This window comes from Lissotriton helveticus, chromosome 10, assembly GCF_964261635.1.
Source record: "Lissotriton helveticus chromosome 10, aLisHel1.1, whole genome shotgun sequence".
Classification (NCBI taxonomy): Eukaryota; Metazoa; Chordata; class Amphibia; order Caudata; family Salamandridae; genus Lissotriton; species Lissotriton helveticus.
In genome coordinates, this window is record NC_136071.1 from 165,340,040 (window position 1) to 165,358,640 (window position 18,601).

The 18,601-nt window shown below is 46.6% G+C and overlaps 1 protein-coding gene across 2 annotated transcripts in view; it reads left to right on the forward strand.

Annotated features, from left to right (window-relative positions):
* Positions 1 to 18,601, forward strand: part of SDK1 (sidekick cell adhesion molecule 1) — a 2,171,476-nt gene that overhangs the window by 1,517,435 nt on the left and 635,440 nt on the right. For both annotated transcript variants that reach the window (XM_078665001.1, XM_078665002.1), the window contains exon 10: positions 3,759 to 3,875. In XM_078665001.1, the coding sequence (XP_078521127.1) occupies positions 3,759 to 3,875 (117 nt within the window). The remainder of the gene's footprint in view (positions 1 to 3,758; positions 3,876 to 18,601) is intronic.

Genomic DNA, 18,601 nt, shown 5'->3' on the forward strand with positions numbered 1-18,601 from the left:
CTATTGGAAGTTAAAAAGAAGGACTGGATTGTAATATGAAACACACAAAAGGTAAGGGGAGGCTGCTTGCAATAAGTCTAAGCCTCTAGCTTGGGTTAGCACTCCAACCCATCATTCTTTTGCTCACCATGCTGCCTCAGTTTGGACGCAGCCATATCCAAATAAGGCTTGAACCTGCTCCTCATGGGAACAGTTCAGTCCGAACTGCCAAGCCAATGCGAAACCGGACGTGGGTTGCTTGTGTTCTGGTTCAGAGAGGACCTGACTTGGCAGTTCGGGTTGGACTGTTCTTATTAGAGTAGGATCAATGCTGATTTGTATATAGCTGGGTCCAAACTGATGTGTATGGTGTGCAAAATAACGATGGACTCACATTTTGTTTGTGTGCAGTGTTATATAGCACCAACACCACCTAAAGGTATTGGAGCGCTTTACATTAACACCAGTTACTTTTCAAGAGAACACTGTAAACTTCGGCAAATCACCTAATCTCCCCGTGGCAGCCCACATTTGCTGTTGATTGCCTGTCCACCTGTCGCTGCTTGCCCACGCTGAACTCCCATTGCACAGATGTCCCCTACCCCCAGATCCCCTCCTCTTCCAACTCTGCTTTTCACATTTGTTTTGTTTGTGTACTTCTATGTAGTGCAAACACCACCCAAAGGTATTGAAGCGCTTATTTATACACCATTACTTTTTTCTGCAGTTTTATATAGCACCAAGCACCACCCAAAGGTATTGGAGCACTTTACGTTAGCACCAGTTACTGTACACAAGGACACATTCATTTTTGTAGACACTGGAAATTAAGTGATTTGCCCAGAATCAAGAATGTTAAGCTGATGCTGAAACTCAAACCCGGTTTCGCAGCTCCATAATCAACAGCTCTGGATCCGTAAAACACATTCTCTCCCATGAGGACGCCACATCGTCTCCCTAGCTCTGGCCTCAGTTCCACATTTTCTGATTACAAGCATATCACTTAATGTCCCGATGGCTGCCTGCATTTGCTGTTGGTTGCCGGACCACCTTCTGCCCGCCGCCTCTTGCCCCCGTCTTAACTCCGATACACAGATCCCATCCTTTACCGGCTGTTTTTAACATTCCTTTTAAGCTGTTTTTTGTAGCACCAACACAACCCAAAGGTATAGGAGTGCTTTACATTAGCTCCAGATATTTTTTGTGTGTGCAGTTTTATATAGCGCCAGCACCAACTGAAGGTATTGAAGCAGGGTGGTAGCTTGCTGTACTGCCACCCGGGCAGCCCCTACGTTTTCTGCCTGGGTGCAGGTAGGAGTGGGGGGGCAGAGGGGGTGGCAGACGAACGAGTTGGTTCGGGGGAGGGGGATTCGGACCAACTTGTTACGGGGGTGGCGCCCGACAGATGACTTGTTGTAGCGGACGGTGGTAGTCGACAGACATGACTCCTGGCGCCCCCCCAAAAACAGCTCTTCCCCTAGCTACGCCACTGTACTGGAGCGCTTTACATTAACACCAGTTACCTGCTGTTAACTGCTCAGCTAGATAGCACATTCGCTGTCCCAAAGAGATGTGTTGTGTTCTATCTGTGGGCTTACAGGCCACCCATCTCCTACCACTGGTAAATTTCAATGTTGCTCTCATTTACTTTGATCCCATTCATCATGGCATGTGGTCGCCATGCCCTCTTCTTGTGTGCGGCCCTCCCATAGCCCATGGAACTAGTACATGTCTCCTTTCACTGCTCCTGCATTGCAGAGCAATTATATTCTTCTTTTCAAGCAATCCATAGAAGTACATGTGTTTTCATGCAGTCTCACATGTACACATACACACGTAAAATGCATGCATGTGTACAGAAATAAATGCATTTCTTAAAAAGTTGTTAAAACACGAAAGGCACTTGTTTTTTGTACAATCCGATGGTATTGGAGCGCTCTTTCCGTCCTCTGTCTTGCCATTGTGCAAACATGAGCTGATGGTATTGAAGTGTTTTAAAGGCTTGCCATTTACATTTCACAGTAACACATTCATTTTTGTTGTTAATCCTGCTCCAATTAGGTATTTTTTTTAACCCTTTCATTGTTGCTTCCTCCCTCCATCTCCCATCGCTACTTGCCCATTTCCCCATACCCTCCTGCTTCCCTTCTTGACCTGTCCCCCCACTAGCTCCCTCGTTGCTGCTGATTTCATTAATTTTTTTGCACGGACGGATGGTATTGGAGTGCTTGTTCCGTCTCCATCTTGCCATTGCGCTAACACCAGCCGATGGTATTAGAGCGCTATAAGTGCTCACCAGTTACATTACACAGTGACACATTCATTGTCGTACGCAAGGGGAAGCGTAAGTGATTCCTACCCTAAGGTTTGAATCTGGTCTCCCAGTTTCCCTGACAGCAACTCTGGCTTTTAAGCCACATCCGTGCTTCACTTCAAAGCTCCTCAACTGTTTGTCATTATCACTTCCACATTTGTTCAGCAAAACCCTGTCAACATTGAACAAGCATCGGCAAAGCCATTAGATCTCTACAATGCCCAAGCTATTTGCCTTGTTAATGTGAATGTCTTGTAGCCATGTTGTCTAGCAGCACATCTGCTGTTCAGCATGGCTGAAAGTCACTGAAATAAGTGCTGTGATCTGGGCAGCGTAGGCCACGTCATAGTGCTTTTTTGTGTTAGGAGGGGAAGGACAATATACTCAACTTGGGGAGTGAAGAGACTCTGCTTCGGTCCAACATTCTGTGATTCTGGGCTTTCAGGGACTTTCAGCCATGCTGAACAGCAGATGTGCTGCTAGACAACATGGCTAAAATACATTCACATTGACACAGCCAATAGTTTGGGAATTGCCGAGTCTGGGAATTGCCAATTCTTGCTTTTGCTTCTGAGTCCCTCTTCTTGTTTCTGGGACTAAATGTAAATAAAACATTTGGTTCAATCACTGTCTTAATTAAGGTTAGGGACCACTGTTTGCTTCTGCTATAGTTACACCTCCGGTCCCTAGTGATGCTCAGGTTCCCCTTGTTCTGTTGATACTACTGTGTTTCTGGCAAGCATTTATCCACCTTCAGCACTTTTCTTTCACTCTTGTGAGTGCTGTACCCGCCCCTCTGCTTCCTCATGGTGGGAGGAATGCATTGGCATGGTGACTGCTGCTACTTCTGTTTCCAGACCTGGCTTCCTCATACTTCATTTAATCTGTCCTCCTCTGGCACAATCAACAGCATCTTTGTTGTCTTGTGTGATGCGTTAGCATCCTTCTAATTATCTCCTTTTATGTTGTAATTTACTTGTATTCTTCAAGACGCCTTAACTAAAAGGCAGTCTCTTCCACTGAGGAAATCTTAAAATAAAAGCCATTCAGAAGTTTGTATGCATTTTTATTCTTGTCTTCAATGCTTTAAGTAAATGTGTGCAAATTCTAAAAATGAACATTTAATAGATGTGGCCTTCCCTGGTGAAGGATGAAAACTGGCCTCATTATTTCAGTTTGCGGCTTAGCGGCCCCACTCCTCCGCCGCCGCCTCCTCCTCCTGGAGTGAGCCGTCTGCCGATGAAAGCGCCTCTGACTTTGCATGTAGGATGATTCAAGGGAAGTGAGCAGTAATGGGTTCATGGCTCGCTGAAAGGTTTTCATTTTGTGTTGCCATACAGCCCAGTTCCCCCTGATGAGCCCTGATAGGGTAGATGGGAAGCACTTACACAGAAGCTCGTCAAGAGATCTGCCTGATAAACTAATTCAATGAGCATGTTTATTGACTTGATTGTATCCTCTTTAGATCTTCCGCCCACGTTCACCCGGCCGCCCTTGGATGCTACAGTCACTGACGGCATGACGGCAGCGTTAACCTGCGAGGTTTCCGGGGCGCCCAAGCCAGCTATCACCTGGAAAAAGAGTAAGTATGATTTTTACCTTATGTTCTTATTGGGGGGAGAGTGGTTTTTTTTTTTTTGAGTTTTATATAGCACTGGCTAGACCTGGAGGTATCAGAGTGCTTTACAAAGGTTTCCACAAAGTTACAAAATTACATCAGTTACCAGTTACATTAGTTTCTATAAAAACATTTCAAGAGCATAAACACAAGATAAATGGAGCTTAGAAGAGAGGTGGTAGGGTAAAGGGGTAGGAGGGAAATAGGGTGGAGAGACGAGGTAGAGTCTGCCCAAAGTCCGGCTGGGTAGGTGACGGCCGAGGGGGAGCCTACCGCTCCACCGGGCATCGGCCAAATAGCTAGGTCTCAACGGAAAAACATTTTAAAAGCATAGGGGACGAAAAAATGGAGCATAGAAAGGGAAAGGAGGTAGGCTAAAGCGGCGGGAGGGTGAAAGTGAAGGCGAGACGAAGGAAGGTCTGGCTGGGTATGTGACGGCCAAGGGGACCATCTCCTCTATAGCTATCAGGTAGCTCCACCAGGCATCGGCCAAAAACCTAGGTCTAGCATTTAACATAAGGAAAACATTGTGCTATAAATTATAAAAATGATCACATTAGTTACAGAGAGGTTACAAATTCAATACAAGAGTTATTAGTGACTATGAAAAACAAGATCCACAGAAAAGAGAGGAGAAAAAAAGAAAAAGGCCTGGGAGAGCAGGGAGTCCACAGGAGGGAGTCAGCAGTGGAGAAAGATACGAGACATACGTCCAAGCTCCATCTGGGTAGGTGATGGTCATAGCGGTGTGCCAGACAACAACGCAGGTAATAGAATAGGGTTGCAGAGCTTTGAATCAATCCTGGTGACAGCGCTCGTTGTCAACGGAGTCTGGACGTTTTCAACAGAGGAAAACAATTTCTCCTCGTCCTCCCTAGACTTCCTTTTTAGGATCAAGCTCCATACTTGACAGATTCTTCAAGTAGTTGACGTTGGTGTCTTTAAGAAGAAGCTTTTCAAATAGGCCACACTTGTTGCATTAGTAGCAGTCTCCCACATGTTTGTGCTTCCCATCACATCCCCGCTGTTCTTAGATCACCGCTCCCCAGTTTGCACTCTACGCCACCATTTTGAGGTTAGGCCTCGTTCCGCAGTGAATGGCGCGTCAATAAATATAGTTGTGCTGTACAAATGTGTTTTACAACCCGACAAGACCAACAAACAAAAGAAGATTCGGGAACCCTTATTAGAACATTGGAACGTTGGGAACCCCCTTGAAAATAATGGAGTGCTCCGGACTTCTACTGGCCGGTAGAACCCCGGAGCTCCAACATTCCAATGTTGGTTGTTCACAGTTATTGCTGTGAACAAAAGCGGGCTCCATTAGACCTTTGTTCTACAAATTATAACATTCTGCCGTCTTGGGGCGGAATGTTCTAATAGACTTAGAGCCCTCCGTAGCGGGCTCTACCAGCCATTAAACGCCTGCTCCAGCGTTAAAGGCCCGATCTGATGGCGAGGGCCTTTAACAAGAGAGAGGGACTTTAATGCCGGCATAGCCCAAATACGGAGGGCTATGAGGCTATTTGAAATTTTCGTCACTAGAGGGCAGAATGTTCTAACTAATAAAACAAAGGCCTCACAGAGCCTGAAGGGATTGAAATCCCCTTGGGCTCCTGAGGCCTTTGTTCACAGCAACAGCTGCGAACGACAACTTTGAAATGTTGGAGCTCCGGGTTTTTACTGGCCATTAGAAGCCCGGATCACTCCATTGTTTTCAATGGAGCTCTCAACATTCCAATGTTTTGATATAGCCTTAGAGCCTGCTGTTGGAATGTTAAGAGCTCCATTAAAGAAAATGGAACAGCAGTACCCTACATTAACTGGTGTAGGCCAGCTGCACTCAACATTTCAAAGTGCTAATAAACAGCCTCTGCATATCTCTTTCACTGCCTCTCCAAAATACATGGAGTGGGCAGGGGAAAGCAAAAGGAAGAGGCTGTGCTTAAGGGCACACCGGATCCTTCCTGCTGCTTAGCTCGGAGTCACTTGAGCACTGGAAGGCAGGACGGAGATTGCTGCTCAGCTACTGGGCCTCATTGGCTTGGCTGAACTACAAAAAGCAGTTCAGCCAAGCCAGGGGGAACCAGGGGCTCATTTCAGCCTCTTTTCACTGTGAATGGTCAAAAGCTAACAGCTGTGGCCCTGCGCATAGCTGTCAGCTGTAGAACAGTCACAGCAACAGCTGTGAGCAAAAGCCTCAGAGAGCTTGTGGGGATTTCATACCCCTCGGGTTCTATGAGGCCTTTGTTTTTACTAATTAGAACATTCTGCCCTCGTGGGGTGGAATGTTTTTTTTTTGGAGAGGAGGGGGAGTTTTTTTATGTAGCACAAACTAGACCTGAGGGTACCAGAATGCGTTACATGAGCACTAGTTCCATTACAGATGGACACATTCATTTTTTGTTGCTGTTAGGTACGGGAGATTACGTGATGTGCCCAGAATCACAGGTTGTTGAGCATCCCTGCCGAGACTCGAGCCAGGTTCCCTAGTTTCGAGGTCGACAGCCCTAGCTGTTAGGCCACATCCTCTCACCATGTTCTAACAGCTTTATAGCCTGTCTTTAATGGGCTATACCGACCGTTAAAGCCCCACTCCCTTGTTAAAGGTCCTTGCTCTTGACTCAGGCCTTTAACACTGGAGCCGGCCTTTAATGGCCAGTATAGCCCTTTACAGCAGGCTGTACAGCTAAATTGCTGGTGATTAGTGATGAGGTAAGACTAGGTAAGAGGACTTTTTTCTGGATCACCCCCTAAAGGGTATCCCTAGTTTGCCGCCTCACTTTTACATATTTTGTTACTGTAAGCTCCAAGCCATTGCCTTACTGAAGACTGCCCCTTTGGCCAACATGTTGAATGATAATGAAAGTACTTACAGGATTTGATTTGATTTTGTCTATGCTAATTCAGCGATGCAGACTTAATCTGAAATGAAATGGAGTGAACTCAAGGTCCAAAGCCTGACTTTGCCAGTCCCAGAGGTTAAATATTTGTACTTTCTAATCTAAGCAACTCGCTTAAACATCAAATGCTGCCAGAGCAAGGTCCAATTATGTCTGTTCCACGGCGGAATGGCCTAATTGTAATCATGTACACATTAGCACACCTCTATTAGCCTTTGGCCAGCACCAGAATGAAGAACACGTCTGTTCAGCCGGTTCTTGTAAGAAGAAATGCAGATGAAGCCATCGAGGTCTGTAAGTTTTACTGTTTTAGAACAAGTGGTTGATGCCATAAACAGATGCATTGACCACGAGGAAGGATGTTTACAAACAAGTGTGCTACATCAAGGAGCTTCAATGGACTCTGCGGTGTTATTTACCATAGGTATAGCTTATTTCAGACTCTCTTAGCTCACGACTAGGCAATAGTTTGGGTTACACCAGTTTTTGGCAGATGCTGCATTTATTGAACCTGCTGGCTTTGGGGGACTGAATCGCTATCCTCTTCTGGTGTCTTAGGGCCTGATTTAGATCTCAGTGGAGGGGTTACTCCATTGCAATAGTGACGGATATCCCGTCTGCCGAAATATCAATCTCATTGGATATAAAGGGATTTATATATCAGCGGACGGGATATCCGTACCATTGTGACGCAGTAACCCGCCCGCCAAGATCTAAATCAGGCCCCAAGTCATCAGTAACGGAAATTTGATGTGAAACATTTGTATGCCAGATTTACATTAGTTCTTGTACATACGAAGCGCTCACACAAATAGCCAGCATGCCCCCAACCCACCTAGTCAACCACTCCTTGATGTCACTAGGACAAAACACAATTCTCACCCCTGAAACATGAAGCTGGAAGGATGGGCCCGAAATAGTTCTCTGCTGAAAGTGTCGCAGGGCAAGTCTGAAAGCTATTTGGCTCGGTAGATCACTTCGCAAGACACATTTTTGAGCCCTTTCAAATTGTAATTGCCGATCACAGAAACTGAACAATTTAGAGCTTTGAATTAAGGTTTGAATGATAATCTGGCAAATTTCAAAAGACTGGCAGAACTTTCATTGTCTCTTATGGAATGGATGCCCTATCTGAGATAGCGCTGGTGCTTTGCCTTATATACTCCATTCTAAATATCCCAGTAATTAGCACCTATTTGTTCTTTTGGGAACTGAAGTTCCTCGTTTTTGGTCTGATCGGGAATGATGGAAATAAGAAAGTGGTGCTCGATCAAGTACAAGGCTTTACAATTCTAGTAAATTGCTAGATGGAAGATGAACCAACCCTTGAGTCTGGAAGTCTGCTTAGGCACCAATAGTTATGAACTGTGCAAACCTCTGTCGATGAGCCATGGCAGGGCGCACAGCCAAGTGGGCTCTATAGCCGTTCAGCGGATCCAGGGCCAGTAGGAAATATGAAGCATTCCTTATTGAGTTAGCTAGATACTCTAGTGAGAAAACCCAGGAGATGGCTAACTTACTGTGCAAAGTCTGTGGGGACATTTGTGATGGTAGTTCTCTCTCCTGCCTTCTCTCTTCATGGGTGTTCAGTTGGTCTGAGTTATGGTGCTTGGATTGTGATAACGGGGGGTGTACTTTGCCCGGTGTGATGGAGGTGACATACGTAACCAGGGCACATTTGGGATATGCGAGGGGAGCCTGTGACTACACTATGCAGTGACAGCAGTCCTACTTCAACTGCTGTTAGAACGATTTCTGATACAATTGTGGGGATTTTACTTCAGATACTTGATCGAGGGTACCTGTTGTTATTTATTAATTTATTTTTTAATTTTTATTACGCTGGAAAATACAATAAACATGTTGAAAAATACAAATAACATATTGGGCAGAAAGTTAGAACATTGTTGGTGGCAAGCCCAGGCCAAGGAAAAACAAACATTTTGCAAGGTGCATGCTAGAAGATAAAGATGTGTGACTAAAAGGATGGAGATGCCATGTTATTTTACATTTAGTTGTGCGGCGCCATAAGCGCGTTAGAAAATACTGCAGGATCTCTTCACAGGAGGGTCTCAAAATATGCTGGACTCTTTTCAGCAGGCTTATGCAGCCGGTAATACCTCTTAAACTCAAAGTTAGCTAACACCAAGCCACAAGTACCAAAAAACAGCGGACATCTCCTCACTCCCCAATCTCACCTCAACATCACATCTGTCATCAGCTCAACCTCAGGCACCAAGCCCTTTCTCAAGTACTGAAGGTGAATTGCCACAGTCAAGCACTGCATGCAGAACCATTCTTGGTTGCCTTTCAAAAACATTTTATTCGAAGCATCGGCTGGACCTGCAGAGTTCTCAAATGTATTGATTGATCTTTCAGGGTGTGATTGCCAATTCATTAAAATAGACTATAATCAACTTACTGCCCAAAACCAAGATGCTTGTGCATGGCACTAACCAAACACTGGTACATTTCAAATTGCCTACTTAAAAGTATTATGCTGGAAGGCTAGGCAACAAATGAAACTCCCGAAGTACTTGGAAACACATAACCTTAATCAGAACCTGGAATTCAGACTTTCCATAAGAGTGGAAAATGCCTTCTCAAATGTTAAAGAGGACCTGCTGTATTTGTAGGCAAATCATGGCCAAAGGTCTGTCTCCTTTGTATTTCAGCTGCTTATGGTATGATGAACCGCCAGATCATACTGAACCACCTATGATGTTGGACGGTGTATCTCGCACAGCCCTAAACTGGATCTGTTCATTCTTTACCAAAGGGAATCAGGAAATCGTAATGGCCAACATCCTCTCAGCATTAGAGGGCGTGACCGCTGAGATACAATACTGCTTGGAACTGTGACCGTTTCTCTTCAATATCAACACAGTCCTGTATGCCTGCATGCTAAGCTGACAAAACAAGACTGTATGTGTTCTTGATTCATGCAAAAGACCTGGTTTGATACTGATTGACCCTCACTGGATGAAGAGTCAGAAGTGTCCGTCAGCTATAAAAACATCAACGGATGCTTCAATAAGATCTCCCATTGCGTGGAAGACATCTACATGTGCCTCAGTCGAAGCAGAACAGTGATGTTCATCCTAGGCAGACCAAAAAAAAATTCTCTCCAGTTCAACCAGTGCAACCTCCTGGGCACTATTCATTTGCCATTGCATAAAGCTGGTAACGTTAGACTTCGAGTTTGTGGGTGCTAAAATCCATGGAATCATGTGTCAAACCACATAGAAGCAGCACTGAACTAAACAGTAAAAGTCCAGTTTGTGTACAGGCTCAAGTCCAGTTTGTGTACAGGCTCAAGTTCCAACTAATGTGGAACAGGTACAGAGGACACTGAGCAAAAAGTACAGTTTTTCTCAATTTTCTAACTTACCTCTACAATCCTACCAGGGAAAATATGTATAGTTGTTCCATGGCCATGGAACACACTATGTTTAGATAGATTAGCATATTAGCGAGGCAAGTACTACCACCTTTGGAAGTCCTTTGACCCATCACTGATATCCCTCCACAAAGCCTCTTTTCCCTCAAGAAAATATAGAAAGCCCCACTCTTAAAACATGCCGTCAGAACAAAGACACTTCAGTGGGGCTACCCCACCTAAGTGGCACAGAGACCTTTCACTCTACCGTCAAACTACGATGACGAAGATACAGAAAGCCCCACTCTTAAAACATGCCTTCAGAATAAAGACACTTCAGTGGGGCTACCCCACCTAAATGTGACAGAGACCTTTCAAGCTACGGTCAAACTACGATCACAAAGATACAGAAAGTCTCACTTTTAAAACAAGCCTTCAGAACAAAGACACTTCAGTGGGGCTACCCCACCTAAATGGCACAGAGACCTTTCACTCTACAGTCAAACTACGATCACGAAGATACAGAAAGCCCCACTCTTAAAACATGCCTTCAGAACAAAGACACTTCAGTGGGGCTACCCCACATAAGTGGCACAGAGACCTTTCACTTTACCGTCAAACTACGATCACAAAGATACAGAAAGTCCCGCTCTTAAAACATGCCTTCAGAACAAAGACACTTCAGTGGGGCTACCCCACCTAAGTGGCACAGAGACCTTTCACTCTACGGTCAAACTACGATCACGAAGATACAGAAAGTCCCGCTCTTAAAACATGCCTTCAGAACAATCAATCAATCAATCATTGACACTTATAGAGCGCGCTACCTACCCGTAGGGTCTCAAGGCGCTGGGGGGGGGGGGTGCCGCTACTGCTCGAACAGCCAGGTCTTCAGCTTCTTCCTGAAGGAGAGGTGGTCTTGGGTCAGGCGCAGGTCGGGAGGGAGGGAGTTCCAGGTCTTGGCGGCCAGGTAGGAGAAGGACCTTCCTCCTGTAGTCGCTCTTCGGATGCGGGGGACGGCGGCGAGGGCGTGGTTGGCTGATCGGAGGTGGCGTTTGGGAGCGTAGAAGTTGACTCGGCTGTTGAGGTAGCTCGGGCCTTGGTCGTGTAGGGCTTTGTGTGCGTGGGTGAGGAGGCGGAAGGTGATTCTTTTGTTGACGGGGAGCCAGTGAAGGTCTCTCAGATGTCCGGAGATGTGGCTGGTTCGTGGGATGTCGAGGATGAGTCTGGCTGAGGCGTTCTGGATCCGCTGGAGTCTCTTCTGGAGCTTGGCGGTGGTCCCGGCGTAGAGGGCGTTGCCGTAGTCCAGTCGGCTGGTGACGAGGGCCTGGGTGACGGTCTTCCTGGTCTCGGTGGGGATCCACCAGAAGATCTTCCGTAGCATGCGTAGGATGTTGAAGCACGCCGAGGAGACGTTGTTGACTTGCCTGGTCATGGAGAGGGAGGAGTCCAGGATGAAGCCCAGGTTGCGTGCATGGTCTGTCGGTTTGGGTGCGGTGCCCAGGGCGGGGGGCCACCAGGAGTCGTCCCAGGCGGAGGGTGAGGAGCCCAGGATGAGGACCTCCGTCTTGTCTGAGTTCAGTTTCAGGCGGCTGGTCGTCATCCACTCGGCTACCTCTTTCATCCCTTCGTGCAGGTTGGCTCTGGCGGCGGCGGGGTCGTTCGTCAGGGAGAGGATCAGCTGGGTATCGTCGGCGTAGGAGATTATGCTGAGGTTGTGTTTGCTTACGATGGCCGCGAGGGGGCTCATGTAGACGTTGAAGAGGGTGGGGCTCAGAGATGATCCTTGGGGGACGCCGCAGATGACTTCGGAGGCCTCTGACTTGTACGGTGGTAGGCGGACTCTCTGTGTTCTTCCGTCGAGGAAGGAGATGATCCATTCCAGTGCCTTCCCCTGGATTCCGGCGTTGTTGAGACGCTGCACTAGGGTGCGGTGGCAGACCGTGTCGAAAGCCGCGGAGAGGTCTAGGAGGATGAGGGCCGCTGTTTCTCCATTGTCCATCAGGGTTCGGATGTCATCGGTGGCGGCGATGAGGGCGGTCTCGGTGCTGTGATTGGCTCGGAAGCCGGACTGTGAGGGGTCGAGGGATCCGTTCGTCTCAAGACGCTCAAAGACACTTCAGTGGGGCTACCCCACCTAAGTGGCACAGAGACCTTTCACTCTACGGTCAAACTACGATCACGAAGATACAGAAAGTCCCGCTCTTAAAACATGCCTTCAGAACAAAGACACTTCAGTGGGGCTACCCCACCTAAGTGGCACAGAGACCTTTCACTTTACCATCAAACTACGATCACAAAGATACAGAAAGCCCCACTCCTAAAACATGCCTTCAGAACAAAGACACTTCAGTGGGGCTACCCCACCTAAATGTGACAGAGACCTTTCAAACTGAAGTACCGAAAAATATATGATCCCCTCCCAACAATAATCATTACATTACCAAGTCCCTTATCATTACAAATAAGCAGTCGGTCGGCAGTGTAGAAGGTTCAAGCGTTTATTAGACAAACACAAACTCTGCCAGAGGAGCTCCTTGCGACCTGACCCAAAAGGTCCGCCAAGAAGACTGCTGGCACATTGTCAGCACATCACATATATACAATTGCGTTGGCACCGGCATGGCCTAACATGGAAAAATACAAATTGGTACAAGCTAGTACAGTAATAGGAAAGCCCATATAAGGCACACAAAGAGCTCCTGATTTCGCTCAGGCAGCAAGGTCAGACGGGTGACTCCCTTCTGTCTTCTCAGAGACAAACCACCCTGCACCCCTCCCGGAATGTGCTTATCGGCCCTTCCTCGGCTAACTACGACCTTGCCGAGCCTACCGAGCTGAAACAGCAGTTTCTGCAACAGTTGGTTTCTTTCCCAGGAGCAGGGCCTTTAGAGCTAAGGGAGAATAAGGCCTGTGCATGTACGATACTAAAGAGGGCCATAATATGGTATTCATATAGCGTAACGTGGCATGAAGCTAAGTGAAAGAAAATACCGTAAATACTAATTATGCATGTCTACAGTGTGAGTTTAGTGACACCATGCTAATCCTAACATATCGATTATCAATACTACGTGATCAGGAATCGATTCTGGTACCTCAAACCCTCCTTTTAGCGTGGTGGCGCTAAATGATAACAGACATCTACTCCTCAAATATTTCTTCATCGATGATCATCATACCATGTACCTCTTTCTGCAGCATTTGGGCTTTAACAGCGATAGGGGATGGAACACACAGAGTGGTGATACGGGAAGCACAGTAAGAACAGCAGGCTGGACCACAGTGCATCAAGACACAGCATGTGAAAATGATGGCAGCAGCTCCTCCTAAAATTAACATTACCTTCCATCCCCATGTGGCCAGAAGTCCCCAAAACCAACCTGACAATGACCAAGACCCATTGTCAACATGCATTTCGGAAGCAATGCGATGCAGTTTCTGGATGGCTAGATGGACGGAGGGGGCGGAGTCAGGAATATATACACAACAAGAACTGCCGATGACGCGGCATGCCCCACCCCGATCAGCTAAGATAACGTCTAGAACCATTCGATTTTGAAGCGCTACAAGGCGAGTAGCCTGAATTTCCACCGTTAGGTTAGTTAAAATATCAGTAGTGATATTAATGACATTCTCCACTATTCTAGACAGTCTCCTAATTTCCCTACTATTGAAAATAGGCCCCCAAAAGGGTACTAGACCCTTGCTGAAATCTGTAAATTGCTGCAATGAAGTATCTGTCTGATCAACTTCAGTCATATCGAGCTGTCTACGTGCTCTGTGTAAGAGTGAACTACGGGAATGGCTCGAGGTCACCTCGGTGAAGCTTGCTATCGGTGTGCTTGTGATTGGAGCGGCTGGGTTCCCATGATACGACCGCATCGGGTATAACTGATGCGTTTTATGATAGTTGGAGGGAGCCACATAAACAGGGGGAAACAGAAAGGACAGATAACAGCGTCCCCCCCAGTTTCGTGGTAGCCAAGTGTATGCATGTTCCCCGCACACGAAGTACACATTGTGGGGAGTAATCAAAGGAGGGCTAATACGTTTTCGCAGTCGATAGGTATAATTGCAGATGCTATTCCCCATTTGTACCTTACCTATCCCTTGCACACAAAATCCTGCAGAAACATTCAAAATAGGAATGGGGACAGTGCGGTCTCTGGTAACATTTCGTTCGATGAAAATCTGAAAGTATTGAGTGGCATTAAAGTCTTTAAAATCATACAGTTCATCTTTCAACCAAGTTTTGTTCATTACCGCTAAATACAGCTGTATACATCCTTGTGGGTCAATTATCACCTTATCCCCATGTCCTGTTCTATTATAAGCATAGTGCGTTCGAACATAATCAAGAATAATATTGTGCTCATTGACATCTAGATCCCTGAAATGCTCACTCCCATGCCGGTATATCGCCAGAAACAGTTTGTACCATGCTTCACAACTACCTAGATAAGACAGAGGGCGGGAGAGAAATAGATCATGATTGCGCACCACAGTAGGCAGGAGTCCACAAACCCAACAATCCGTGGCGTTCGTAACATTGTGCGTCTGATGCAACATTTCTATGAATACATTTTTAGCATATTTTTGGCGATGTCTTTCTTTGTGGGGCGCTAGGGTAAACAGGAAATGCTCGGGAGGTGCGGCAGTTGTGGGCAAAAACTTTTGTAAGGGGTATTTATGTTCTAGGTATACAAACAGACTCATGAACACAGCTACTATAACAGTTATAGTTACAACAAAAGCTATTTTGACCTTCGTGGTCCATGTGGAAAACATTGGCTCATAGAAAGGTATGCGTCTAGGCGCAATAGGAAACTCTTCTTCTAGGATTACACGACCAAAAGGGTACATTGCTAGCTAAAAGTCCAGAGATAGGCCTAGCAGTCCGACCTGCCAGAGGGTTTCTTCGTTCCTGCGTCCGTCAGAGTCTCACAGGCAGACTCGTATCCCTATTCCAAGGTAGAAGCCATATCCATTTGAACAGAATCTTCTTTCTGAACAGAGCACAATGATTGAAAAGTTCCAGCTCTCAACGAGTTCAGTCCAGTGTCTCGCTCAGCGCTCAGACCGGTAGTCTAGCAAACCCTATCTTATGCAATGAAGTCCTTCCCTATCTCCTGACAATGTGGTCTGAGGCGCCGTGTGTCGGCCTTCTGGGCCGAAGATTATATCGCTCACGACCCAACACTTCAGGGTCAGAAAAGAGCACACCCGGGGTTTTCCGTACTGGTGACGTTTGGTCGTCTGGGGTACTTGAAACAGAATTCAACGCTACTGCACGCTCACTTGCAACTTCAGTGGAGACCAAGTCATCTGATCTCGCCGATCCTTCCCGTAGCCTCTGCTCAATCTCGCAGGCGTCAGAAAAGGGCACAAATGCATCAGCTCTTTCAGTTTCCTGTGTTAGAATTTCCCCTGGACGTGACCGCTCACCGGGGAGTGGAAGTGGTAGTCGTTTCAGATGCGAAACATGTATCCAATGTTTTCTGCCATCCACTTTAACCGCCGTCCGGGTGGCCAACAAAATCTGCCGTGGCTCAGACCATCTAGGAGCCAAGCTGGTGTCTCGCTCAAACTTTTTCACCAGGACCCACTGGCCGGGCTGTAAACGATGACCGGGGCCCTCTGGCAGTGGCTGCAGTACAGAAGCTACCTGCTGATGAATAGAACGAAGGTCTTTAGTCAAAGCATACAGGTAATCAATCAACATAGGATATTCAATATCTGCAAAAGAACGAGGTCGAGGTACCCCCCACACGTTAGCAGGTCTTCCAAACAGTATCTCATATGGAGAGAGACCCGAACGTGAGTGCGGGGTGACACGTAAAGACATAAGGGCTAGAGGTAAAGTGTCAGGCCAGTTCAACCCCGTGCTCTCCTTTATTTTTGCCATTTTCAATTTTAGAATGCCATTGTATTTTTCCACGAGCCCTGCTGATTGGGGGTGTCGGGCAGCATGGAACTTTTGTTGTATGTGTAAGCCCTCGCAGATATGCCGCACAAGGGCCCCATGGAAATGTTGCCCGTTGTCCGACCAGATCAAGCGAGGCAATCCGAAGCGAGGCACAAACTCTTTCAGGAGAGCTTTTGCAGTTGCCAATGCTGTGTTCTCCTTAGTAGGGTATGCCTCAACCCATTTGCTAAATGCACAAACTACAACCAGTACATATTTGAGATTATTGACGCGGTCCATATGAATATAATCCATTTGGAGCACTTCAAAAGGCAATGCAGGTGGTGCGAAATTCCCGGCTAAAACAGTTTCTCCTTTTCCTGGATTATGCTGCAAGCAGACCATACAATATTGGACCAAACGGACAGCCGTCCGTTGGATATTCGGATTATTCCAAACTGGATCTAAGATCCCACAGATACCTTTTGCTCCTATGTGTGCTGGTCCGTGCGCCATTGTTACCACAGCCTGTACTAATGCATTGGGCAGTAGCCATCTTTGTTTTTCAGTCAAATCGATCCAACAATTATTTTCATCCAATCTCCCTATCTCTTGTTCCCATTTCTCTAGTTCCGCTGAGGTGGCTTCCTTCTGTAGTATTCTGACACTTTCCATAGTATTATCAAATAATTCACAGTCTCCCCCCACCCATCTAGTAGAGGAATGAACGTACATGGGTGACATCAGCGACTGTGCTGTCTGCTTGGCCACCTGGTCTGCAAAAGCATTGCCTTCTCCTACCTCATCCACAATTACTTTGTGAGCACTGCATTTGATAATAGCCACTTTCTTGGGGAGAGTGAGAGCATCCAACAACCTCAAAACCAGCTGCCCATTCTGTATTCTCTGACCGTGTGAAGTAAGGAAACCCCTTTCTTTCCACAGCCGCCCAAAACTATGGGCTACGCCAAAGGCGTATTGGCTGTCCGTGTAAATGTTGACCTCTAGTCCCTCACTCAGCTCACAGGCTCGTAACAAGGCCATAAGTTCAGCAGCTTGGGCTGATCGGTGGGGTAGTCTGAGTGTTTCAACAACTGTTTTCAGAGTCGTGATGGCATATGCAGCTGTCGTTGTGCCATCTGTCAGTTTGAAACAGGAACCATCCACATATAGCTCTCCCTGGGGCTGATCCAAGGGTGTGTCTGTGAGGTCAATTCTACCCTTGGTCTCTTCCTCTGTGCGATATATGCAATCATGTAAATTAGTGTCCTGTTCACTCGTATGGAGTGGTAACAATGTGGCTGGGTTCAATGTTGCGCATCGAGTAATCGTAATATGTGGTGCAAATAAGGTCAGCTCATACCCAGTAAGGCGTGCACTCGTAAGATGCTGCGTTTTTGTTTTATTTAGCAAGGTGTCTACTGCATGCGGCACCATTACAGTCAAATTGGAATTTAAAACGAGTCCTTCTGACTGCCGGATGGCCACCGCTACTGCAGCCGTAGCCCTCAGACAGCTAGGAAGTGCTCTTGCAACATTATCCAATGTTGCTGACAAATAGGCGCACGGTCTTTGCTTACCTCCAAAGGCCTGCGTTAAAACAGATAATGAACAACCGTCGACCTCGTGTACATATAGTACAAAAGGTTTACGATAATCTGGAGTACCCAGAACAGGGGCAGAGCATAAAGCAGTTTTTAGAGAGTCAAAAGAGAGCTGACATTCATCCGTCCAGGGTAGGGGTTCATGCACATCTTTGGTAGTCAAATGCAACAAAGGTTTAGCCAGAAGTGAAAAATTAGGTATCCATTGGCGACAGTAAGATGTGATGCCAAGAAAAGCGCGGACTTCACGCTGCGTGCAAGGTACAGACATGTTAGAAATGGTAGCAATACGTTCAGGTGTTAGTCGTCTACCCTCCTTCGATAAGAGATGACCTAAGTAGGTCACCTCCTTTCGACAATACTGAAATTTAGATAAGGATACCTTGTTCCCCTTGACAGCCAAATGGTGCAACAATTTAACCGTAGCTTTTTTACATCCATCCTCTGTGTCAGATGCAATGAGTAAGTCATCTACATATTGCAAGAGGACATTGCCATCCGGCAATTCTAAGTCATCCAACAGAGCCTTCAGAGCCTGGCTGTATATGCTCGGACTTTCAGTGTAGCCTTGAGGAGCGCGACAGAAGCGGAAGCTGCGTCCGGATATTGAAAATCCGAAGATCTGTCTGCTATCAGGGTGGATAGGAATGCTGAAGAAAGCATTTTTCAGGTCAATGACCGAAAAGTACTGTGCAGTCGGAGGGATCATGGTGAGAATGGTAGTGATATCGGTCACCACAGGATACTGTGGTACCACAATTTTGTTAACGGCTCGCAAATCAATCACAAAACGATAGGCAGCACCCATCTCCCCTTGGTCATGGTTCCTCTTCAAAATCGGGAGGATCGGGCTATTGCAAATATTGGCGTTTGTTTCCTCTACAACCCCTTTGTCA